The 20357-nt window shown below is 36.6% G+C and overlaps 1 protein-coding gene and 2 long non-coding RNA genes across 4 annotated transcripts; 1 reads left to right on the top strand and 2 right to left on the bottom strand.

Moving 5' to 3' along the window:
- Nucleotides 1-225: 225 nt before the first annotated feature.
- LOC148933824 (UDP glycosyltransferase 9-like) lies at nt 226-3051 on the bottom strand. Its single transcript, XM_089062421.1, has 2 exons — nt 2437-3051; nt 226-1004 (listed from the first exon to the last, which is right to left on the bottom strand). Exons 1-2 carry the CDS (start codon nt 3049-3051, stop codon nt 315-317), a joined length of 1305 nt encoding a protein of 434 aa, XP_088918547.1. The 3' UTR covers nt 226-314.
- A 9883-nt stretch (nt 3052-12934) lies between these two features.
- On the bottom strand, nt 12935-14932 carry LOC148933823 (uncharacterized). Of its 2 annotated transcripts, none has more exons than XR_016137133.1 (4): nt 14794-14932; nt 14633-14707; nt 13606-13671; nt 12935-13141 (listed from the first exon to the last, which is right to left on the bottom strand). It is a non-coding gene; the product is annotated as an uncharacterized LOC148933823 (long non-coding RNA). The 2 variants fall into 2 exon arrangements; XR_016137136.1 differs by lacking the exon at nt 12935-13141 and adding an exon at nt 13148-13459.
- On the top strand, nt 14741-15329 carry LOC148933822 (uncharacterized). Its single transcript, XR_016137140.1, has 2 exons — nt 14741-14872; nt 15009-15329. It is a non-coding gene; the product is annotated as an uncharacterized LOC148933822 (long non-coding RNA).
- The last annotated feature ends 5028 nt before the right edge of the window (nt 15330-20357 follow it).

Below are 20357 nucleotides of genomic sequence, written 5' to 3'. Positions count from 1 at the left end.
AGTTAGTGGCACGTGGATTCTACTTTTATATATTAGTTTTATAATAAAATATGAGTGAAAATAAGTGATTGGAATGTGAAGTTCATTACTAAAAATTGTAAAAGTGAAAGATGACAAACTTTTAGGGATGGACAAAAATAAAAATAAGTGACAAATTTTCATGGATGGTAAAAGTAATTTTTGAAGAAGGATTATTTTTACTAAATATAAAAATGACTCATTTATATTGATAATTTTCAAAATAATAAACTGACTCAACTAACAAGAAATGAGATGAGTATATAAAAATAATACTCACTCACTAAACTAGCTACCTACCTACACAAAAGTTCCTCAACAAAATGCTGAATGTTATTGATAGAAGTCCCACCACATTCCACAGCATCCTTAGCCAATTTCCTAAACTCACAAACCTTCCTTCTCATCTCAACCCCTCTCTCTCCTCCCACAACTCCTTCAATACACTCAGCAATCTCCTCTCTTTCACAGCCTTTTATCACAACCCCAATTCCCCACACATCCTCCACAAACTTAGCATTCGTCGTCTGGTCCACCACCTGCGGCACGGCCAAGATGGGCACCCCATGCCCAACCGCCTCCAGAGTCGAGTTCCACCCGCAATGGCTCACGAAGCACGCCACAGAGCAGTGGGCCAGCACCGCTGGCTGGTTGCACCATGCCACCACGAGGCCCTTCTCCCCGGGATTGAAATCCCGGGGGAGCTTGTCGGCCTCGGAGGCTCTGACCACCCACAGGAAGTGGCGGTTGCTGGCGATGAGGCCGTGTGCGAGTTCTTCCATCTGGGGTTTTCCGAGGGATGCGATGCTTCCGAAGGAGACGTAGACGACAGAGGCGGTCTCTTTGGAGTCGAGCCATTGTGTGCAGGCGTCCTGTTTTGGTTCGAAGAGGTTGATAGTGGTTTGGTTGTTGTTGTGTTTGTTGTTTAGGAGGAAGGTTGGGCCGATGGTCTTGATTGGCCATTTTCCGACCATCCAATCTACTATCTGGTAAAGAAGATAAATAAACAAAATACGATAAGAATATACAGTTTAGGTCAGTTTTGGTTATACAATGCCAAGATATATAAAAGATTTATCTGTATCCAATTATGCAAACTTCTGGATTAGGTGTTAGGATTAGGACACATTTGGTTTATGTGACAAGGAGGCTATGTTCTTATGGCCAAGATATAATTGATGACACATTCATTAGATTAGAGCCTATGATAAGTTAGAACATTATGTGGACAAACCAAAATATATAGTATATAAAAAAAATAGAATGATTGATTGTGGACAAATAGAGTATTTATTTATTGTAGAATGATAAGTGATGAATTCATAACATTAGAACATTTTTTTGTCTAGGCAAAATCATTTATATATTCAAAGATTTCATAGCTTTTTCTAATTGAACTATGTACTAGGAATTTTACTGTATCGAATTGGCATACATGAGGGTATCCAATATATATAGTGGATTCCCATGCAATATTCGATGAAAATAAGTAGTACTTCCTCCATCCACTACAAGTGAGGCGTTTCTTTTTTGCCGTTGTTTTGCGAAGATACTGCTCCCTCCGTCCCGGCTAAGATGACACATTGCTTAGCCGGCACGGGATTTTAGGAGTTATTAGTTAAAGTGCTTAATTGGAGAGAGAGAAGGTGGGTGGAAGTATTAAAGTAGAGAGATAAAAAAAGATGAATATTTTAATAGGAGTGAGAAAAAGTGGTTGAGGGTATTAATTGGAGAGAGAAAGTTACCAAAAAGGGAAATGTGTCATCTTAGTTGGGACAGACTAAAAAGGAAAACGTGTCATCTTAAGCGGGACGGAGGGAGTAATAAATAGTTAAAGTCGAAAGAAGATAAAGTAAGAGAGAAAATAATATAGAAGAAAGTCGTATATACATTATTATCTACTCTAACTATTTATTAGTAGTATCATTTATTGTAAAACAACGTCCGATTTGGAGCGCCTCACTTGTATCGGGATGAAGGGAGTATAACGCAACATTTAAGTTCTCTAAGACAACACGTACATAGTATTTATTAGGGCTAATGGCTAAAAACCATGACGTTCAGTCAAATTCTGGTCCATTGCGTAACAGTAAAAATAATCTGAAAAAATAATGAACTTTACATTTCTTCTCAATCATCACATAAAGACATGGCAGCCAAAAAATCTTACGTGGACATCAACGGCGCCGATGAGTTAAGTGATGCCGTCAACAATATTATACACTATGCAAATGGAATTTTTTTCCATGAGACAAACTTTATGTTTTTTCAGTTGATTTTTAAAGTTGCAATCAAAATTTGGTTTTTAAGGTTTTTTCAGCAATTAGCCCTATTTGTTATAAATCAAGCACAAATTTTCATCCATTATTTTCATTGCATATCATTAGACGATCGAAGACAATAATTTGTAACACGCACCTCTCGTTCGAGCATATCGAACGTGTTGATGAAGATCCAATCCGCCTTCTCGATATTCAAGAACTGATCACAAAGCAAATTCAAAACCGTCTGCTTCTCATTCATAAACTTAGAGAGAGAAGGCAAATCCTTTCCCCCGAGGCAAGGCAGCGAAGGCAGCCTCACCTCCTCACATTCCTCATAAGGATACTTCAAGCCCCCATTTTTCAAATGGTAGAAAATCGCAGACACGGCCGCAGACGTCGTGAAAAACGGCGCGCAGAGCAAGCCCCGGGGCCGGGCCAGGTCCATGGCCCACGGCATCGTGGAGTCGTAGACGAGGAGCTTGGCTGGGTTGTGGTCGATGAATTCGGCCAGGTTGGCCGAGAGCACGGCCTTCAAGCGCTTGAAGTAGGCCTCGAAGGACTCCACGCCCTCGACGGACTCCTTTCCGTCTGAGATGCAGGCGATGGAGACAGAGGAGGATTGAGATGAGACAGTTGCTTTGTTGATCAAGTCAGTGGTGATGAGCATGGTGACGGAGAGGCTCATGGAGGCGAGGCGGTTGGCGAAGGCGAGGGCCGGGTTGATGTGGCCCTGCGCCGGATAGGGGAGGACTAGAACATGAGTTGCCATTGTTGCTGCACTAAAAATGTGTGTGTATATATAGATTTGACAAATTTTGGGTCAGCTATTTCTGAGGCTGGCACAAGGTGATTTTATTTGTTTTTTTAGGATGAATTAATGCTTTTTCTAGAAGGTGTTTTGTATTTGGTGCTATTTTGTGGTAGAGTGATGCTAAACAACCACATGGTCAACCATATAAGGTAAAATTGGTAAATAAGAGTATTAATTAATACATAAAATATTAAGTTGTCCTCTATCTTATTTTTGTATTTTACCTCCCTCTATTTCATTTTTCACGGAAGAAAGAGAATTAACATATTCGAATTTTGAATTAAAGATGCATGAAGCATTTAATAGTTCTAAATTGGAAATTGAATCAAAGCGCAGAAAGTCACGCTGATTAATTGAATTTCTTTTGAAATACTCACTCCGTCAAACAATAGGAGTCCCATTTCTTATCGGTGTGGGTTTTAAGAAATGTTAAGAAAAGTGAGTGGAAGAAAGTTAGTGGAATAGGGGTCCCACTTGTATATATTAGTTTTAAATGATATGTGAGTGGAATGGGTTGGTGGAATGTGGGGCCTCTTTACCATTTATGATAATTATGAACCGGAACTCTTATTCATGGACGGACCAAAATGGAAAAACGGGACTCTTATTCGCGGACGGAGGGAGTATCTAATAAATCAGTGTTATTTAAGTAGATAGTTATTTAGAAGGCATATTAGTAGATAAATTGTTCGTGAATTGTAATATGCCATCTCTCATGAACTACTGCATTATTTTATGCTTAAGCTCACGAGTCACGACTTTTCGACAGGTTTTTCCTATTCTAATAATTACTACTCCAACTAAAACTTTATAATACAAAAAATGTGAAAATAAATTATAAAATTACAAAATCTATTTAAAAATTAAAAATATGTAATTAAACGGTTCAATTTGATAAAGATTTTCTCTTATTTTTTGTCTATTGTGGATGACTATTCCAGAAAAGTCTGGGTTTTCTTGATGAAACATAAGTATGATGTGTTTGTGAAGTTTCAGAACTGGATGAAGCTGATAGAGAACCAAACTGGAAGAAAAATTGGAACTTTGAGAACTGAAAATGGTTTACAATTTTGTAATTCTCAGGTTGATGATTTTTGTGTGAATGCAGGTATCAGAAGGCACAAGACAGTTCCATACACTCCTCAACAGAATGGGGTGGCTGAGAGGATGAATAGGACCCTTCTAGAAAGAGTTAGGTGTATGTTATCCTTGAGTGGTATGAATAAGAAATTTTGGGGGGAAGCCATAACTACTGCAGCCTATTTAGTCAATAGGTCTCCCTCGGTTCCCCTCAAAGGAAAATGCCCTGAATCTGTCTTCACTGGAAAGAATGTCAGCCTTTCCCACCTTAGAGTCTTTTGTTGCAGTGCCTTTATACACCAAAAGACTGACAAACTTGAGCCTAGGTCTAGGAAATGTGTCTTCTTTGGATACCCTGAAGGTGTAAAAGGGTATAGAGTGTGGCTTAAGGATGAGCCAGGGTTTATAGTGTCTATTAGTTGAGATGTTATCTTTAATGAGTCTGAGCTTCATTGTCTCTCTAAGCCTGCTACACTGAGGCTACTTCTCCCACCAGTGAGGTGGAGGAAACATCAAGTGAGGTGGAGGTGACATCAAATGAGGTGGAGGGTCCTCTGATCCAGGGGTTTGTCCCCACTCCAGGCCCTTCCCAACCTGGTGGTGAAGATGAAGTCACCACAAATTCACCAAATAGGGAAGATGTTCCAGTTGTAAATAATCAAAATTGTGATCCTAATATTGATCTAACCGATTATTTGTTGTGCATGGACAGGGAATGCCAAGGAGGTTTGCTGATGAAATGAACCTGGTAGCCCTGGCCTTCAATGTTCATGAGGCTGATGGTGATGAGCCTCAATCATACAAGCAGGCTCTCAAGTCAATGATCTACCCCAAGTGGCTCTTAGCTATGGAGGAAGAGATGAAGTCCTTAATTCAAAATAAAACTTGGATTTTGGTTCCTGAACCTTCTAACTGTACTATTGTTGAGTGTAGGTGGCTATTCAAGCTAAAGCAGGAGATTAGTGGCCCTAGATACAAGGCCAGACTTGTAGCCAAAGGGTTCACTCAGCAAAAGGGGGTGGATTATAATGAGATCTTTTCCCCTGTGATGAAATTTACAACTGTGCGGTTTTTACTTGCTCTATTTACCATTTTCAACTGGGAACTCAAGCAAATGGATGTCAAGACAACTTTCTTGCATGGTGATCTTGACAAGCCTATATACATGAGCCAGCATGAGGGATTTGTTGATCCCAAACACCCTAACCATGTCTGCCTTTTGAAGAAAGCTCTCTATGGGTGAAACAATCTCCCAGGAGATGGAACATTAAGTTTGATCAATGCATGCAGTCTTCTGGTTTCATTAGAAGTGCTTTTGATCACTGCCTATATTATAAAAATATTGATTCTGTTCCTACCTTTCTTCTCTTGTATGTAGATGATATGCTCATTATGAGTCCAAGTTCTAATGTTGTTGAACATGTGCAGGATATGCTTTGTTCTAACTTTGAAATGAAGGATTTGGGGGATGCACAGAAGATTCTGGGAATAGATATTGTTAGAGACATAAAGAACTCCCAGATGACTCTGCATCAGAGTTCCTATATGAAGAAAATTCTGAGCAAGTTCAACATGGCTGATGTTAAGCCATGTACTGTTCCTATGGCAGCTCACTTTGTTCTTAGCAAAGATCAATGCCCTAAGTATGAAGATGAGGTTCAGAAAATGAAGAAGATTCCATACTCCAATGCCATAGGATCAGTGATGTATCTGATGGTGAGCACAAGGCCAGACATAGCCTACTCAATCTTCTCTCTCTCCAGATACATGTCAAATCCAGGACCACCTCACTGGGAAGCCTTGATGGTCTTAAAAACCACAATCTGTGGGATTTGTGCTTAATAATGTCTAAGACATTGTAGGCATGTTTTGGCAATGATGAAAAGCACAAGATCAAATCCAATGCCACTCCTGATAAGGCACAAGGTGGAGAATGTTAGATTGTGGGCATTATGCAGGAGGCCCAAGTGTTTAGTCCTGGGCCAATATACTCTGCCCAACAATTGCTGGCCCAGCTCTTAACCCTAGCTAAAGGTAGATCTAGTATAGCTAAAGGTCAGTACTGGGATATCGAACACAGGGAATAAGATTGCAACTGACTACCATATACTAAGCATCACATACTATCTAGAGACACAGAGTTTTTGGTTTGATTTTATAAACTAGACATAAAATAAATAAACAAATAAAAGAAAGCATAAAAACATATGATACAAAATAGGCGTAAGAAAGTAGAATTTTAGGGTTCAAAACACAATTGGCTTCCTTGAATTACGGTCTCTAGAGTTATTAAGTCGGTCACTTAACTAGATTAAACCCCCTCCCGGGGTGAGAAATCCGTAGATTAGGTGTAATAATTGAAGTCCCCTTCTAATTCTTAGACCTAACTCCTAAAAGATTGTAAGACCAATGACCTCACATGAAACCTCAACTCTCCCGAGTTCTATTGAATTAAAGTGTGAATTATCCCTTTTTCCAAGTCAACTATTTCGTCTCCCTTGTAATCTAATCAACTCTAATATGTATTCAAGAGGTAGCTAATCAATTGAATATAGAAGGCACAAGGATAAATCAAAAAAACTGCAAGTGCTAACAAGGAAAATCAATTTAATATCTTCACCAAAAAAATCCACAAAAGTTGTTCTACTCATAGACAAGTAAAAACTAAAAATAAAGTACGAGACATGAAAGAAATAGATAAAACCCAAGGTTGAATCTTCAATCTCCAGTCTTCTCTTGCCTGGATCTGCAGAGCTCCACTCCAATGGAAGATGGATGGTTATGTGTGGAATATGGGATGAATGAATGTGTAGAGGGGGAAGGATTGGAGGCTCTGAGATGGAGAATGATGAATTAGGTTAAGAGGTATTTATAGGTGGGAAAAAAGGCTTAGACATGGTAAAAATTCTCCTCCAAGTAATAGAAAATATAATAATTTCGATTCCCCAATTAATTGGAGATATTTGGGCAATAATTTCTTCATTCCTTGATTTTCCGCCTAATTTCCGCCAGCTTTGATTGCACTGCGCAATGTTCGTAGAATGGTCATAACATTCTCCAAAAAACTCCGACTGAGACGTGCGAGATATCCACGCGAAGCTCTTTCGAAGAAGAAGAGAATGGTATGAATTAAGCACTGATTGGACCTCAAAATCGCTGGCAGAATGGGCTCGAACAGAGGCTGCTGCACCTTGGCCTTTTTGCATCTTTTTTTCTATCTTTTTCTATCATTTATCATCAAACACATCAAAAATACCAAATGTATAACATATGCAATTTAAGAACATAATTTGCATGATTGACATTTAAAACGAGTCAAATCTAGCCCTTAAAAACATGCAAAATCCGTGTTTGTCAACTCCCTCAAACTTAATTATTTGTTTGTCCTCAAACAAAACAAGAGAAAAACTAATAAAGAAACACGGATGCTAAGAACTAGACTTCATAGTTGCCTAAAAAATTGTAACAAGAAATAAAGAGTTTGACAAGAGTACATATCAAATCAAGCAAAGCTTATTAGTGCATTTTCATTACTAGCTCGTTGATCACCTTGAAGTACATGCGCTCACAAGTGTTTAGAAGTGTGTTTATCACTCGCTCTCAAAGTGTTTATTGGAAAAAGTGTATGCTCTCTGATCATGCAACATGCAAAGTTTACCATAGGCTTGCTCGAAGTCTAATCCCTCCTCTACTTTATGTGATTAAAATCAAAAATCCGAAAGGTCTTTATTTTAGGTTATAATGTAGGCTCTTTGGTAAGGTGAGGAAAATGGCTAAAAAGTGACTAAACCCAAACATAGCAAAAGTGATCAGGTTCTACTACATCAAACTTAGCACCCCACCAACAATTCGAATCTCAGTAAATTCTAGACTTTGTCTAAATTTCTTCTCACTTCTCAAACTCCTCGGATTTTTTTCTTTTCTTTTCATTTTTTTTTTGTACATCCTTTCTTCTTCCTTTTTTTTTTCTTTTATGCACAACCAAATTTCTTTTTCATATCACAGATGTCTATGCACTTTTCACAAGTAAGCACACTACTTTTCTCTCTTCCTTATCTCTCCAACTCTTTTCACAAGATATAAACTAAAATTCACCAAGAGTGCCTGATATTCCCCTTTGTTTAGCTTCCAAAGAAAAAAGCTTTGACGGCTCAAAGTGGCTAGCTAGGGAAAAAATGTTTTGAGTAAGGTCAATAATTTGGATATAGAAAGTAGCTAAGAAAGATGGCCTAACGTCCTCTTTTATCATTTAAACACTATGTAGACTTAGGTAGACTAGGAGCAAGTTCTAGAAACAAATACATGAATGCAGATAAATCACACAAGAAGAAAATTATAGCTCAAGTCTCATAAGGTATAAGCATGATTCAAAGCAAACAAGCAATTCATTAATTGTGCACATTTTCACTAAACCTTCAAATCAATGCATCAAGTCAACTCAACCAACACATAAAAGAAACTTTTTAACATAGGCAACTCGGTCTGATGTCCCTAAACATGAGTATTTCTAAGTTTTCTATGTTATGCTCATGACAAGATTCACCTCGGGTTTACTGAAAAAAAAAACTAACAAAAACAAACTAATCTGAAACTAACAAAAATAAGCAAAAACAACTAAACTCACGGTCCACCACTTCATCCCCCCAAACTTATTCAAAACTACGTTAAGAATAAGTCTGAAAAGTCGGTAGGGACGTGAGTAAACTAAAAATAAAAAATAAAAAGTAAGGGAAAAAAAAATGATACCAATGTTGGGTTGCCTCCCAACAAGCGCATGGTTAACGTCTTTAGCTTGACGTTCTTTGAAGCTCAAGTTATCCCCCATTCTCGGGACTTCCTTTGGGATGCCTTTGTACCTACAATTTCGCAATGTGAGTATAGAATGAATAAAATTGTAGTACAATGCATAATATGTGGCAATCCTCCAAACTTTAATCATATCAAGGCATAAAATATGCAAATCAAATTATCTACCTTAACATGATCATTTTTCATCCTCCGTAATATTCTCTATCCCCCAATTAATTGCAAAAATTTTCAACAATAGACCAAGATCAAGCAAAACACTTAAGCTCTAAATACACACAATTCATACAAGATAAAATATCTTCACAATATTATGAACATGAACTATGTGTATCAATAATCAAGCCAAAGTGATATTCGATTTTCATCCACAAAGATCAAATATACTCAATCACACCAACAATAATTAATTCCAACAATCCAAAACATACATATTCATCATTGCTCATCAAACTCCAACTCAAACTACCAATACATATCAACAACAAAAAGTCATTAAATAAAAGAATTCAAGTTCAAAGCTCAAAAATTAAAAGAGAACGTACCTTGTGTTAGTTAACAATTGAGCACAAGAAAATTGGTAGCATCCAAAGACTTTGATTACGTGATGTGAACTTGTAGTGTGGATGTGTGCATTATGTGGAGAAAATAAAATATAATGAGGAAGTGGGTTCTTTTTTTTTAAACTTTTTGTTTATGAAAACAAACGAAAATAGAATGTAAAATGGCAAACAGAAAAGGACAAAAAAAATCGAACGAGAAAAAAAAGTTTAAAGAAAAGATTTTTTTTAATTTTTATAATGATTTAAAAAGAAAAGAAAAGGAAAAAGAAAGAACTTTTTTTTAAAAGAAGTTTCTGTTGAGAAAACGAAGAAAAAAAAAACAAAGAGAAAAAAAAGATTAAGCTTTTAGCTCTATGGAGGAGGAAAAAAACTAAACTAGAAACTTAAAAAAAATAAACAAAAACTAAAGAGCTTTATCATTGAAATTTATATCTCACCCACGCTCTACGGAGCATATCAAGTATTGTAGCAGATGAATGTATCTTGCACCGGAGCGTAGAGTAATCCATTATTGTGATTCGTGCTCTCCTCAAATAGCAACTCTGCAAAACAAATAAAAAAAAAGAAATCAAAATAAAACTATACAAAATATTACACTCTAAATTAGTATTATCAACCGTTCTACAATATCAGCTTAAAGCAATAATATTCCTCGGCAACGGTGCTAAAAACCTGATGCACTATTTATTAGCACTAAAAATACCTGCAAGCATACAGGGTAGATCTAGTATAGCTAAAAGTCAGTACCAGGATATCGAACACAGGGAATAAGATTGCAACTGACTACCATATACTAAGCATCACATACTATCTAGAGACACAGAGTTTTTGGTTTGATTTTATAAACTAGACATATAATAAATAAAAAGTAAAAGAAAGCATAAAAACATATGATACAAAACAGGCGTAAGAAAGTAGAATTTTAGGGTTCAAAACACAATTGGCTTCCTTGAATTACAGTCTCTAGAGTTATTAAGTCAGTCACTTAACTAGATTAAACCCCCTCCCGGGGTGAGAAATCCGTAGATTAGGTGTAATAATTGAAGTCCCCTTCTAATTCTTAGACCTAACTCCTAAAAGATTGTAAGACCAATGACCTCACATGAAACCTCAACTCTCCCGAGTTCTATTGAATTAAAGTGTGAATTATCCCTTTTTCCAAGTCAACTATTTCGTCTCCCTTGTAATCTAATCAACTCTAATATGTATTCAAGAGGTAGCTAATCAATTGAATATAGAAGGCACAAGGATAAATCAAAAAAACTGCAAGTGCTAACAAGGAAAATCAATTTAATATCTTCACCAAAAAAATCCACAAAAGTTGTTCTACTCATAGACAAGTAAAAACTAAAAATAAAGTACGAGACATGAAAGAAATAGATAAAACCCAAGGTTGAATCTTCAATCTCCAGTCTTCTCTTGCCTGGATCTGCAGAGCTCCACTCCAATGGAAGATGGATGGTTATGTGTGGAATATGGGATGAATGAATGTGTAGAGGGGGAAGGATTGGAGGCTCTGAGATGGAAAATGATGAATTAGGTTAAGAGGTATTTATAGGTGGGAAAAAAGGCTTAGACATGGTAAAAATTCTCCTCCAAGTAATAGAAAATATAATAATTTCGATTCCCCAATTAATTGGAGATATTTGGGCAATAATTTCTTCATTCCTTGATTTTCCGCCTAATTTCCGCCAGCTTTGACTGCACTGCGCAATGTTCGTAGAATGGTCATAACATTCTCCAAAAAACTCCGATTGAGACGTGCGAGATATCCACGCGAAGCTCTTTCGAAGAAGAAGAGAATGGTATGAATTAAGAACTGATTGGACCTCAAAATCGCTGGCATAATGGGCTCGAACAGAGGCTGCTGCACCTTGGCCTTTTTGCACCTTTTTTTCTATTTTTTTCTATCATTTATCATCAAACACATCAAAAATACCAAATGTATAACATATGCAATTTAAGAACATAATTTGCATGATTGACATTAAAACGAGTCAAATCTAGCCCTTAAAAACATGCAAAATCCGTGTTTGTCAGTGTGTGATTGGGTGTTGTTTGTGTGTAATATATATACTCCCTCTTGGTTCTTCCGCCTCACTTTCACTCTCTCTTTCACTCTCATTCTCTCTCGGTAGAATTCTCTCATTCTCTACAGATTTAGGGTTTCTTCCCTTTAATCTGGTGCGCTTTCTCTGTGTAATCTTGAGAGATAGTCCTTCTTCCTTCTTATCTGGTGTGAGCTCGAAGGTGTGGGGTTGTGAGGTAACCGCTGGTTTTCAAGTCTTGTGATACTTAGACCGGTTGTTGGTTTTATGGTGTGAAGGAGTTCTTCTTAGACCTTGAGGGTTGTTGTGTTGTGACCGGAGTGAATCTAGGGTTCCGGTGTGACTTGCATTGATCGACTGTGGTCGATCTGTGTTCTCCCTTGGTGCAAATCGGAGTTGGCTAGATATTTGAGGGCCGGTTATATAGATCTGTGCAGTTGTACCTGGTGCAACTTGAGCCACATCAAAACCTTGTTTTCTTGTTGAATCTGTGATTCTACTTTGGTTATTTTACTACATTATAACTATCTTGAAGTTACTAATCTTTTACTTAGTGTTTCAGGCTCAGTTATTGTAGATTTCAGCTATAGCCTTAGATTCTGTATCAGATCTGTAATTTGAGGGTTGATCTCCTCAAGATTGTAATAGCTATACTTGGATTACATCTAGCCTTCGGCTGATCAATACCTAACAGGGCATAATAGGAATTCTCTCTTCTAATTCATCTTCACACCATTCACGTCAATTTCCTTATCATTCTCAACCCAAAATCACGATAGATGCTGCAAATCACCCAACCAATCTCGATTTTGATTCTCGATTCTGCATTATCCAGCTCCAAATTACACGCGACCTGTTCAACCCGAATTCATCTCAATTCGAGCTATCAATCACACGATTGGTTCAATTAATTTCAATTTGATTCCAACAGAATTGCAAGCGATTTCTCTGCAATCACACCACCCGTGCAATCGCTTTTTTTGCTCTCTGCAATTCACTCCACAAATTCGTTCAAATATGGATGAATCGATTATCAACTTTAATTTGGAGTTTTTTCCAGAATGTGAGCTTTGTAGATTATCAATTCTCCATCAATTTTTCATGTGTTGTTGCGATATGGATTATTTAGATTCGGTGATGGATTGTTTGCTGATTTTGTCAAATTGAAGAGTAATTTGTGATTTTGATTGACGAGAAGTTTTTTGTCACGACCGCCCTTTAGGGTTAATAAATACGAGTGGTCGCGACTTAAAGAAATTTAAAACAGACAAGAATAAGACTAGGGTTTTCATTAAAAGTTTGACCGATAATAAGTAATCAAAAAGAAACGACAAGAGTTTGACATTATCAAAAAAAGTAAGTCTTAAATTCTCTAAGATAAACGGGTTCAAAGTTAAACGAGAAATGAGTATAAGTAAATTCCAGCGGAAGCGTTCAAGAGGAGCGGCGTCGTGTATGAAGACACTACGTCACCCAAAGTTTAACGATAAGCAATTAAGATTTCAAATTTTATTTGTGCTCAACACCAGCAAGTGCTCGTCGCCACTCAACCTGCACATAAAGAAAACACATGCAGGGCTGAGTACTATAGAAATACTCAGTGGACTACGCCGAAAACAAGTTATAAATATAACATTTATCATGCCAATAAGTAACCGTCGGGGTTTTAATTTTAAGAAGGCCCGAGGCACTAAAAATCATTTCCAATGTAAAAAGTCGACTAATCAGTCATTTTCCCATAGACGTTTACCATATCTGCTCATACATGACTTGGAATGTGGCCACAAACCAAGCCACTAGACCGGCCAACCCGTACGCTGACACACGGTCTACCATAGGTGTACACTAATCCAAGTAGGGTTTGCGGCCCTACAAGGACCCGAATTCGATTTCAATAATGAATGGCAAATGCCATTCCAGATTGGCACGTTAAAATTTAATAAGGCATGATAAACACAACATTCACTTCCATATATAAGCATTTAGGACAATGTCCTTATTTAAAGAAAGCCCACCTCAAAGCGCTAAATTCTCAACTATATTCTTCCCCTTGGTATCACGTTTCGCGCCCAAGAAATCACCTTTAGGTATTAAAAGACGCATATATTAACATAAGAAAACCAACAATAGCAAAGATGTATGCATCCTATGTCTCCAATTATTTTTCTTGGTTAAGATTATAAGTTCTTATAATTATTTCGATTAATCCCGACCTCTCACGCTCCAACAATTTATCAAAGAGAAAGACTCTGCCCAGAGAATTTAATTACACCTATCCCACTTCAAACAATTCTTTTAAAACAGTTCAAGACAATAATTTAACAGACAATAATTTAAAATGGCCCAACACCCTAGAATTCAAATAAAGGAAACAAGGCCCAAAAGATTTAAATAAAGGAGTGAACAAAAATATTAGAATAGTTAAATACTCCCATTCCTGGAATAATACAATTATTCCCTCCACTACTAATTTACTCATACATAACAAATAAATAAATAAAAAAAGAAAAGAAAAGAAAGTAGTGACCAAAACTTATACTCCTCATTTGTTTACACGTACTACACACCCTATTCCACTTTTTTTTTTAAAGAATAGAAACCAAAATCAAAGGATTAAAATAAGAGAGGGAGTAGAATACTCCCAAATCCAGAAACCGTCTGTTACCCTCTTCCCTCTCAACTCTCTCTTTCACATTCTTCCTCCTCCAACAACAAATTCTCTCTCTCGATTCACCACACAAATTGCACAGAGGGTTTTAGAGCCTCTCCTTCAAAATCTCGTCAATTCCCCACATAACACAACACGAATTGAAAGAAAAACTAGAGTTCCGTCGCCCTGCACCAAAGTCGACGCCGCTGCTATTATGCGTCGCCGGTCAGCTCGGCAGCCCCGATTCCACCCCGAACGACCCCGATTAAACTCACAAATAAGTTATTAATTTGATTAAGTTGATTGTTTTAATTCGGTTTCAAGTTTTGACGGATGCAACAAAGTGGTATGCTTGATGTTTGGGGAATTGAGAGGAATGGAGAGGTTTATACCTTCACTGAATGAATCGGTTTAGGCAAAGATTGAAGCTTCTGGTTCTCCCCCTTTCTGGATTTGGTTCCAAATTTCTGTCAGAAAAAAAAAATGGTTCCGATTGAAAACGTGAGTTTACCTTATGAAGAAAAACAGGGGAGGAACATGGAAGGATATTTACCGTGGTGAAACTTAGATTTGGTGAGGAAAGAAGATGAACTCCTCCCTACTGCTCCCTCCGCCGTTCTGGTGATTCAAAGGTGAGAAAAGAGTGGCTGCGAATTTGTGTGAGAATGAGAGATTAGGGTATGGGGTTTATATACCGTGTATTGAGAATAATTTGGTGATTGATTTCAATTGATTGTGGTCTGAATTTTTGGAAAGATTTCCTTGCAGATTGCTAAGGAAGAGCGTGGCGGCGTGGGAGGAAGGAGATTGGAATTTCATTTGCTAAAAGGAATAAAAATAAAATACTTCCTTCTGAAATGACGGAATGAATGAATTTTTTTTGGAAAAGGGATTTTGCAGAATAAAGAGGGAGAAGAAGAGATGGAAAGTCTTGGTGAGCAAGACAAGGAATAGAGTTTTAGTTAAAATTAATTTGGGCTTCAAGTACCGGTATTTTTATTTAAATTGTGTAGCCCGTAATTTATTCTTTTGTAAGATTGGACTTATTCAATTTATCGGATCCAACACGGAATTGAGTCCAATAAATAATCCTCAAGCAAAGGATTTAATTAAATTCACATTGTGATTTTACTATCACAATTCTCGAGCTCTCATAACAAATTATCAATCATCCGAAAGTCATTAAATTCACCGCACATGTATTATTCAAAAAAAAAAAAAAGTCACGTCACATTATTCATATATTCAACGAAGTTGACTCAGTCAATCCATAATCATAACTCCGAACCAAATTAGGTCTCAAAGAAATCACATAACAATTCCACTTGTCATTTAATTAACGGACTTCACGACACTAAAAGGAATAAATGCAAGCACTTTCGGGTTCGAAAATTAGGGTTCAAAAAGTGGGGCGTTACATTTTTGGTAGAGTATTGTTCTATTTCTGTTTAGTAGTTTGTACGAATTGTTGTTTTAAGTATTACATCTTGTTGTTTATGTAATTATATATTGCAGTCAATACTATCTAAACTAATTTGGCTTATGTTTTGTCATATGGTTGTGTAGTGTTCTATTTCATAAGGCGTAATGCAGAATATTGAACTATGATTTTATGGCAATGCTCTGTTTCTGTATTTCGTATTTTGTATGCAATAATTGTTGATTTATGTAATACATGTTGTTGTTCTATTTAATATATATTGCAGGTAATTGTATCTGAACTAATTCAGCTCATGTTTTCTCAGTTGATCTAGTTGTATTTGTATGTGTGCCAGCATGCCCCGGTGAACTCTGACCATATGTTGGTAAGAAAATCCTTACATTAGATGAGGGCTTTGGCTTTTATAAAGGTTAGCCAATGTTGTTCATGGACCAGCTCGAAGTTTGGGAGAAACTGAAATTCCATCTACTCCAAAGCATCTCCCAAAGAATAAAGTTGCTGACATTTTTTTTCAGTTACATGAAAAAATTTGATGGTGATAGTGCTATCATTGATTCTTTTTCAGCTGGAATTGATGAGCTTGGGAAGAGTCTTTTGACAAGAATCCATGAACTATCTTCACACAAGGGTAACACAATTGAAGATTTCTATTTTATTGAAAAGTTGGTTGTGGTTGAAGTACAACCACCATCAGTTGTGTCGACCAAAGGTTCGGCGAGTTATTCTAAAGTCCGTTAGTGTCCGCGACGGAGAAGGCTATAAAGTCAAAAATCAAACCATTGCGTCGGTGTAAAAAATGTGGAGAATTAGGTCACTATGACTCTAGGAACTGTGGCCGGCAAAAGGGAAAATAAAATTGTTAGTTCATTTTTTCATTACCAGATTACAGTCTTACACATTGTATATTGCAGTATTAGTATCGTCATATTGCAGTCTTATACATTGTATATTGCAGTATTAATATCGTCATATTGCAGTCTTAATGTAATGATTGCACACCACACTATTTGTTTCAATCTATTATTTCCAGAAAGATTAATAATTAATTTTATACTATTGTTTCCAGTTTTCCTTCCATTTCAGTAATAATGGTAACTTCAATCCTTTTTAATTATAAATTTTTACATTATCATATTGTTGTGTTGTTCAATAAATGTTGCAGTTTTGTTCAATGGATGTTGCCGTACACGGCTATATGAGTTGCAGTGCACCTAATAACAATATTTTGTATAATGTTGAGATACATTCTTTACCTAGATTTAATCTCCAGCATGCAAGCATTTTATAATTAACTAAAATCAAAACAGCTACAGGGAAGAGGAAAAAAAAAAAAAAAAAAAAAAAAAAAAAAAAAGTCAATCAAATTAAGTCACCCACATTGTCTACACCAAAATTTCATTCATGTTCAAAATAAGCCAAGATTTCATTCATGTTCAAAAAGCCAAGAGTTCATTCATTGTTTATGTAACGCCCCACTTTCTCAAACCCTAATTTTTGGGTTATAAAATTTTTGCATTAAATGCCTTAAATGCTATGATATGTTAATTATTTGATGAGTAATTAATTACATGGAGTCTTTGTGACCTAATTGCTTATGAGAATTGAGATTGAGTTGAATAGTCAACTTGTTGAAATATTGACGTGGCTATTGAATAGTCAAAGATGTGGAAAATATGACGTGGCCGTTGAAAGGGCAATGCGTTGAGAAAAAGAAGAGGAAGAAAAGAAATGATTGAATTGAGTGTGAATATTTGATGCGGAGTAATATAATTGTGGGGAATTATTTTCCTAAGGGATGAGTGAGAATTTAATAGGAGCATTATTTAAATGTGTGGAATTTTCGGCCATCATTATTATTGGAGAAGGAATCCTATTTTTTCTTGAATTTAATTATTTGTTTGGGATAATTATCCAAATTAAATCCAAAGTCCGATTATACTTTAATTCCATCATGGAATTTTCGAAAAACACCACCTTTGATATCCATGAGATTTTCAAAAATCTCATCTAGAAGTGAGGGAGAAATTAGTTATTATATTATTTGATCTCTTATTTATTCTCTTCCATGAATAAATATAAATATGCTAGAATATCCTAGCATATCTTGCCAAATCTAAGAAGATCTTGCCATATCCTAATTAAATTAGGATATAAATTAAATTCCTTCTAAGGAATCAAAAGTCACGCCACTTTTCCTTTTAAATTGGGGAGATTTAATTATTTATTCTGCTCCGTGATATATTATTCTACTCCGTGAAATATTTGAATTTAAATCATAGGCTAATTAAATAGCCTATAATTTTCGAATCCCCCTTAATTCTCACTAGAATTAAGGCCATCTTCAACAAACAAATCTCTCCAAATCTTTTATTATTTAATTGTTGGAGTATATCTTAACTTTTATAAATAGGAGAGAAATCCTAAACCTAAATCATCAGAAAAACCGCCGCCCCACTCCTCATTATTTTCGAAATTCTCTCCCCCACTCTCTCCAAATTTTCTTCTACTTTTCTTCAAGATTTCTTCATCAATTGAGAAGAATTCAAGTTGAAATTCAAGAGTTTATTGAAGAATCAAGGCTATAACTTGTTTCTACCGTTCGTTCTTTTGGAAAAGGTACTTTAAATTTTGATCTTCTCTTCTTCTACCGATTAATCGGTATTCTTGAGTCCACATGCATTTAGATTGAGTGAAGGGGAACTAAATTGATGAATTTTGGGATGCATGGATGTGTGTGTGTGTGTGTGGCCGTGTGTGTGTGGCCGTGTATGCGTGTGCGTGCACGCCTCGGGAGGCGTGCACATGTGTTGTGATCGTGTGCGTATGTTGTGTGTGTGGAACACTCATGCGTGACACGATTTAATGGTGAAATTGGAGTTGTTATTTGAAAAAAAATGATATGCTAATCATACCTTGATTTTGGATGATGATTAAAACTTATCGATGGAAAAAAGGGAAACATGGGAACATGCATGATTTGAGATCAATGATTGAAACTGATTTGTGATACGCCTAATTTAAAGGTGATACTTCGCGCTCTCAGCGTGATAAACGAGGAGAAGAGAATACTATCGAGCTAAGCCGACAAGGTGGGCTTTCTTTTAAAATAAGGACATTGTCCTAAACTGATATTGATGAGAATGAGATATGTGTTATCATGCCTTGATTTGTTTTGTCGTGCCTATCCCTCGTGGCTATGCCACTATTGATTTAATCGAATTCGGATCCTTGTAGAGCCGCAAACTCTACCTGGGTTAGTGTACACCAATGTTAGACCGAGTGTCAGCGTACGGGTTGGCCGGTCTAGTGACCTGGATTGCGGCCGCATTCTTTGTCATGTAGAATGAGGATATGGTAAATGTCGATGTGAAAAATGGTTGCACGACCGTGATATTTGATAAAGAATATATTTTGGTGCCTCGGGTCTTTCTAAAGTTAAAACCCCGATGGACACTTGAAAATGGCATGATAATTACTATTGTTGATAAAACTGTTTTCGGCAATTAGTCCACTGAGTATGATTATAAGTACTCAGCCCTGCATGTGTTTTCCCTATGTGCAGGTTGAGCGGTGGCGAGCGGGCGGCGGTGTTGAGAAGGAAATAATATCATGATCTGTTGGAACTTTAAGTGTCGTTGTGTCTCCATACATAGCTTCACTTCTCTCTTGATCGCTTCCGCTATATTATGAAAACTTGTGATCTTTTGGTTGGGTTAAACTCTTTTATCTCGTGGGAATATTTTGGATATGGAACAGTTGAGAATATTTTGGAAACGTTGATAAGCATTTATTGCGATAGCCTTTTGTTGGATTCCTTTGCTAAGGCATTATTCTTCTTCTACTTAATTGTTCATTAAATGCTTTGGTTAAATCCCTTTTTAAATGGAACCCTAGCCTATGATCTTTGATGCATTTATGTCCGCCTAGTTAACGATTGCCGCATTTATTATACCCTAGATGGGCGGGTCGTTACAGTTGGTATCAGAGCGATCGTTCTTTCCGCTCTGGACCCAAGAGTCTTGTTGAATTAAAAATCTGAAATTTGTGTAAATTGATTAATTGAAAATCGTCGAAGGCTCAACACCGCAACTCTTCTCCGCTCAACCACGATGAATGAGGTAACAAGTATCTCTTGAATATTGATTTGAATTATGAAATATTGGAAGTTGAAGCGAATGGGAGTTGTTGTGATATTTGGAAATTTGTGATGGAGTATGAAATAATGATTATGTATGCATGCGAAATTGCAAAATGTGATTATGCACAAAAAATGATAAATGTTGTTATGCAAGTGATTATATGTTGAGACCGTTATGATTTCAATGAATAAAACTCTATGAAAATTCTATATGAATTGTGATTTGCGTGATATGAGATGAACGACATCTATGAGAATGAACTTGAGCATGTTGCTATACATAGTTGTAAGTCGTGCCGTGAATGAAAATTTTGTGATAATATCGAACTTGGAGGCATCAAACGCCGAATACGAGGCGAGCGACTTATGAGAACGAATTGCGAAGCGTTGAAACGCGAAAAAATATATATACACACCTTTGGCACGGAAAGGAAATTCCGTTATCTCTTGATATGATATTACCTTCACACCTCCGTCGTTCGACGCATACATATATATATATATATATATATATATATATATATATATATATCCATCG

Source organism: Salvia hispanica, chromosome 1 (genome assembly GCF_029641045.1).
Source record: "Salvia hispanica isolate PSC_SH4W2 chromosome 1, Shi_PSC_v1, whole genome shotgun sequence".
NCBI classification, from domain to species: domain Eukaryota; kingdom Viridiplantae; phylum Streptophyta; class Magnoliopsida; order Lamiales; family Lamiaceae; genus Salvia; species Salvia hispanica.
This window is presented reverse-complemented; position numbering and strand designations above follow the sequence as displayed.

Bases quoted from the DNA above. Each gene is read 5' to 3' on its own strand.
- LOC148933824 (XM_089062421.1), bottom strand. From the start codon at position 3,051: ATGGCAACTCATGTTCTAGTCCTCCCCTATCCGGCGCAGGGCCACATC. The intron at 1,005-2,436 runs GTGCGTGTTACA...CTTCTTTACCAG, and splicing joins TCGATATGCTCGAACGAGAG to ATAGTAGATTGGATGGTCGG.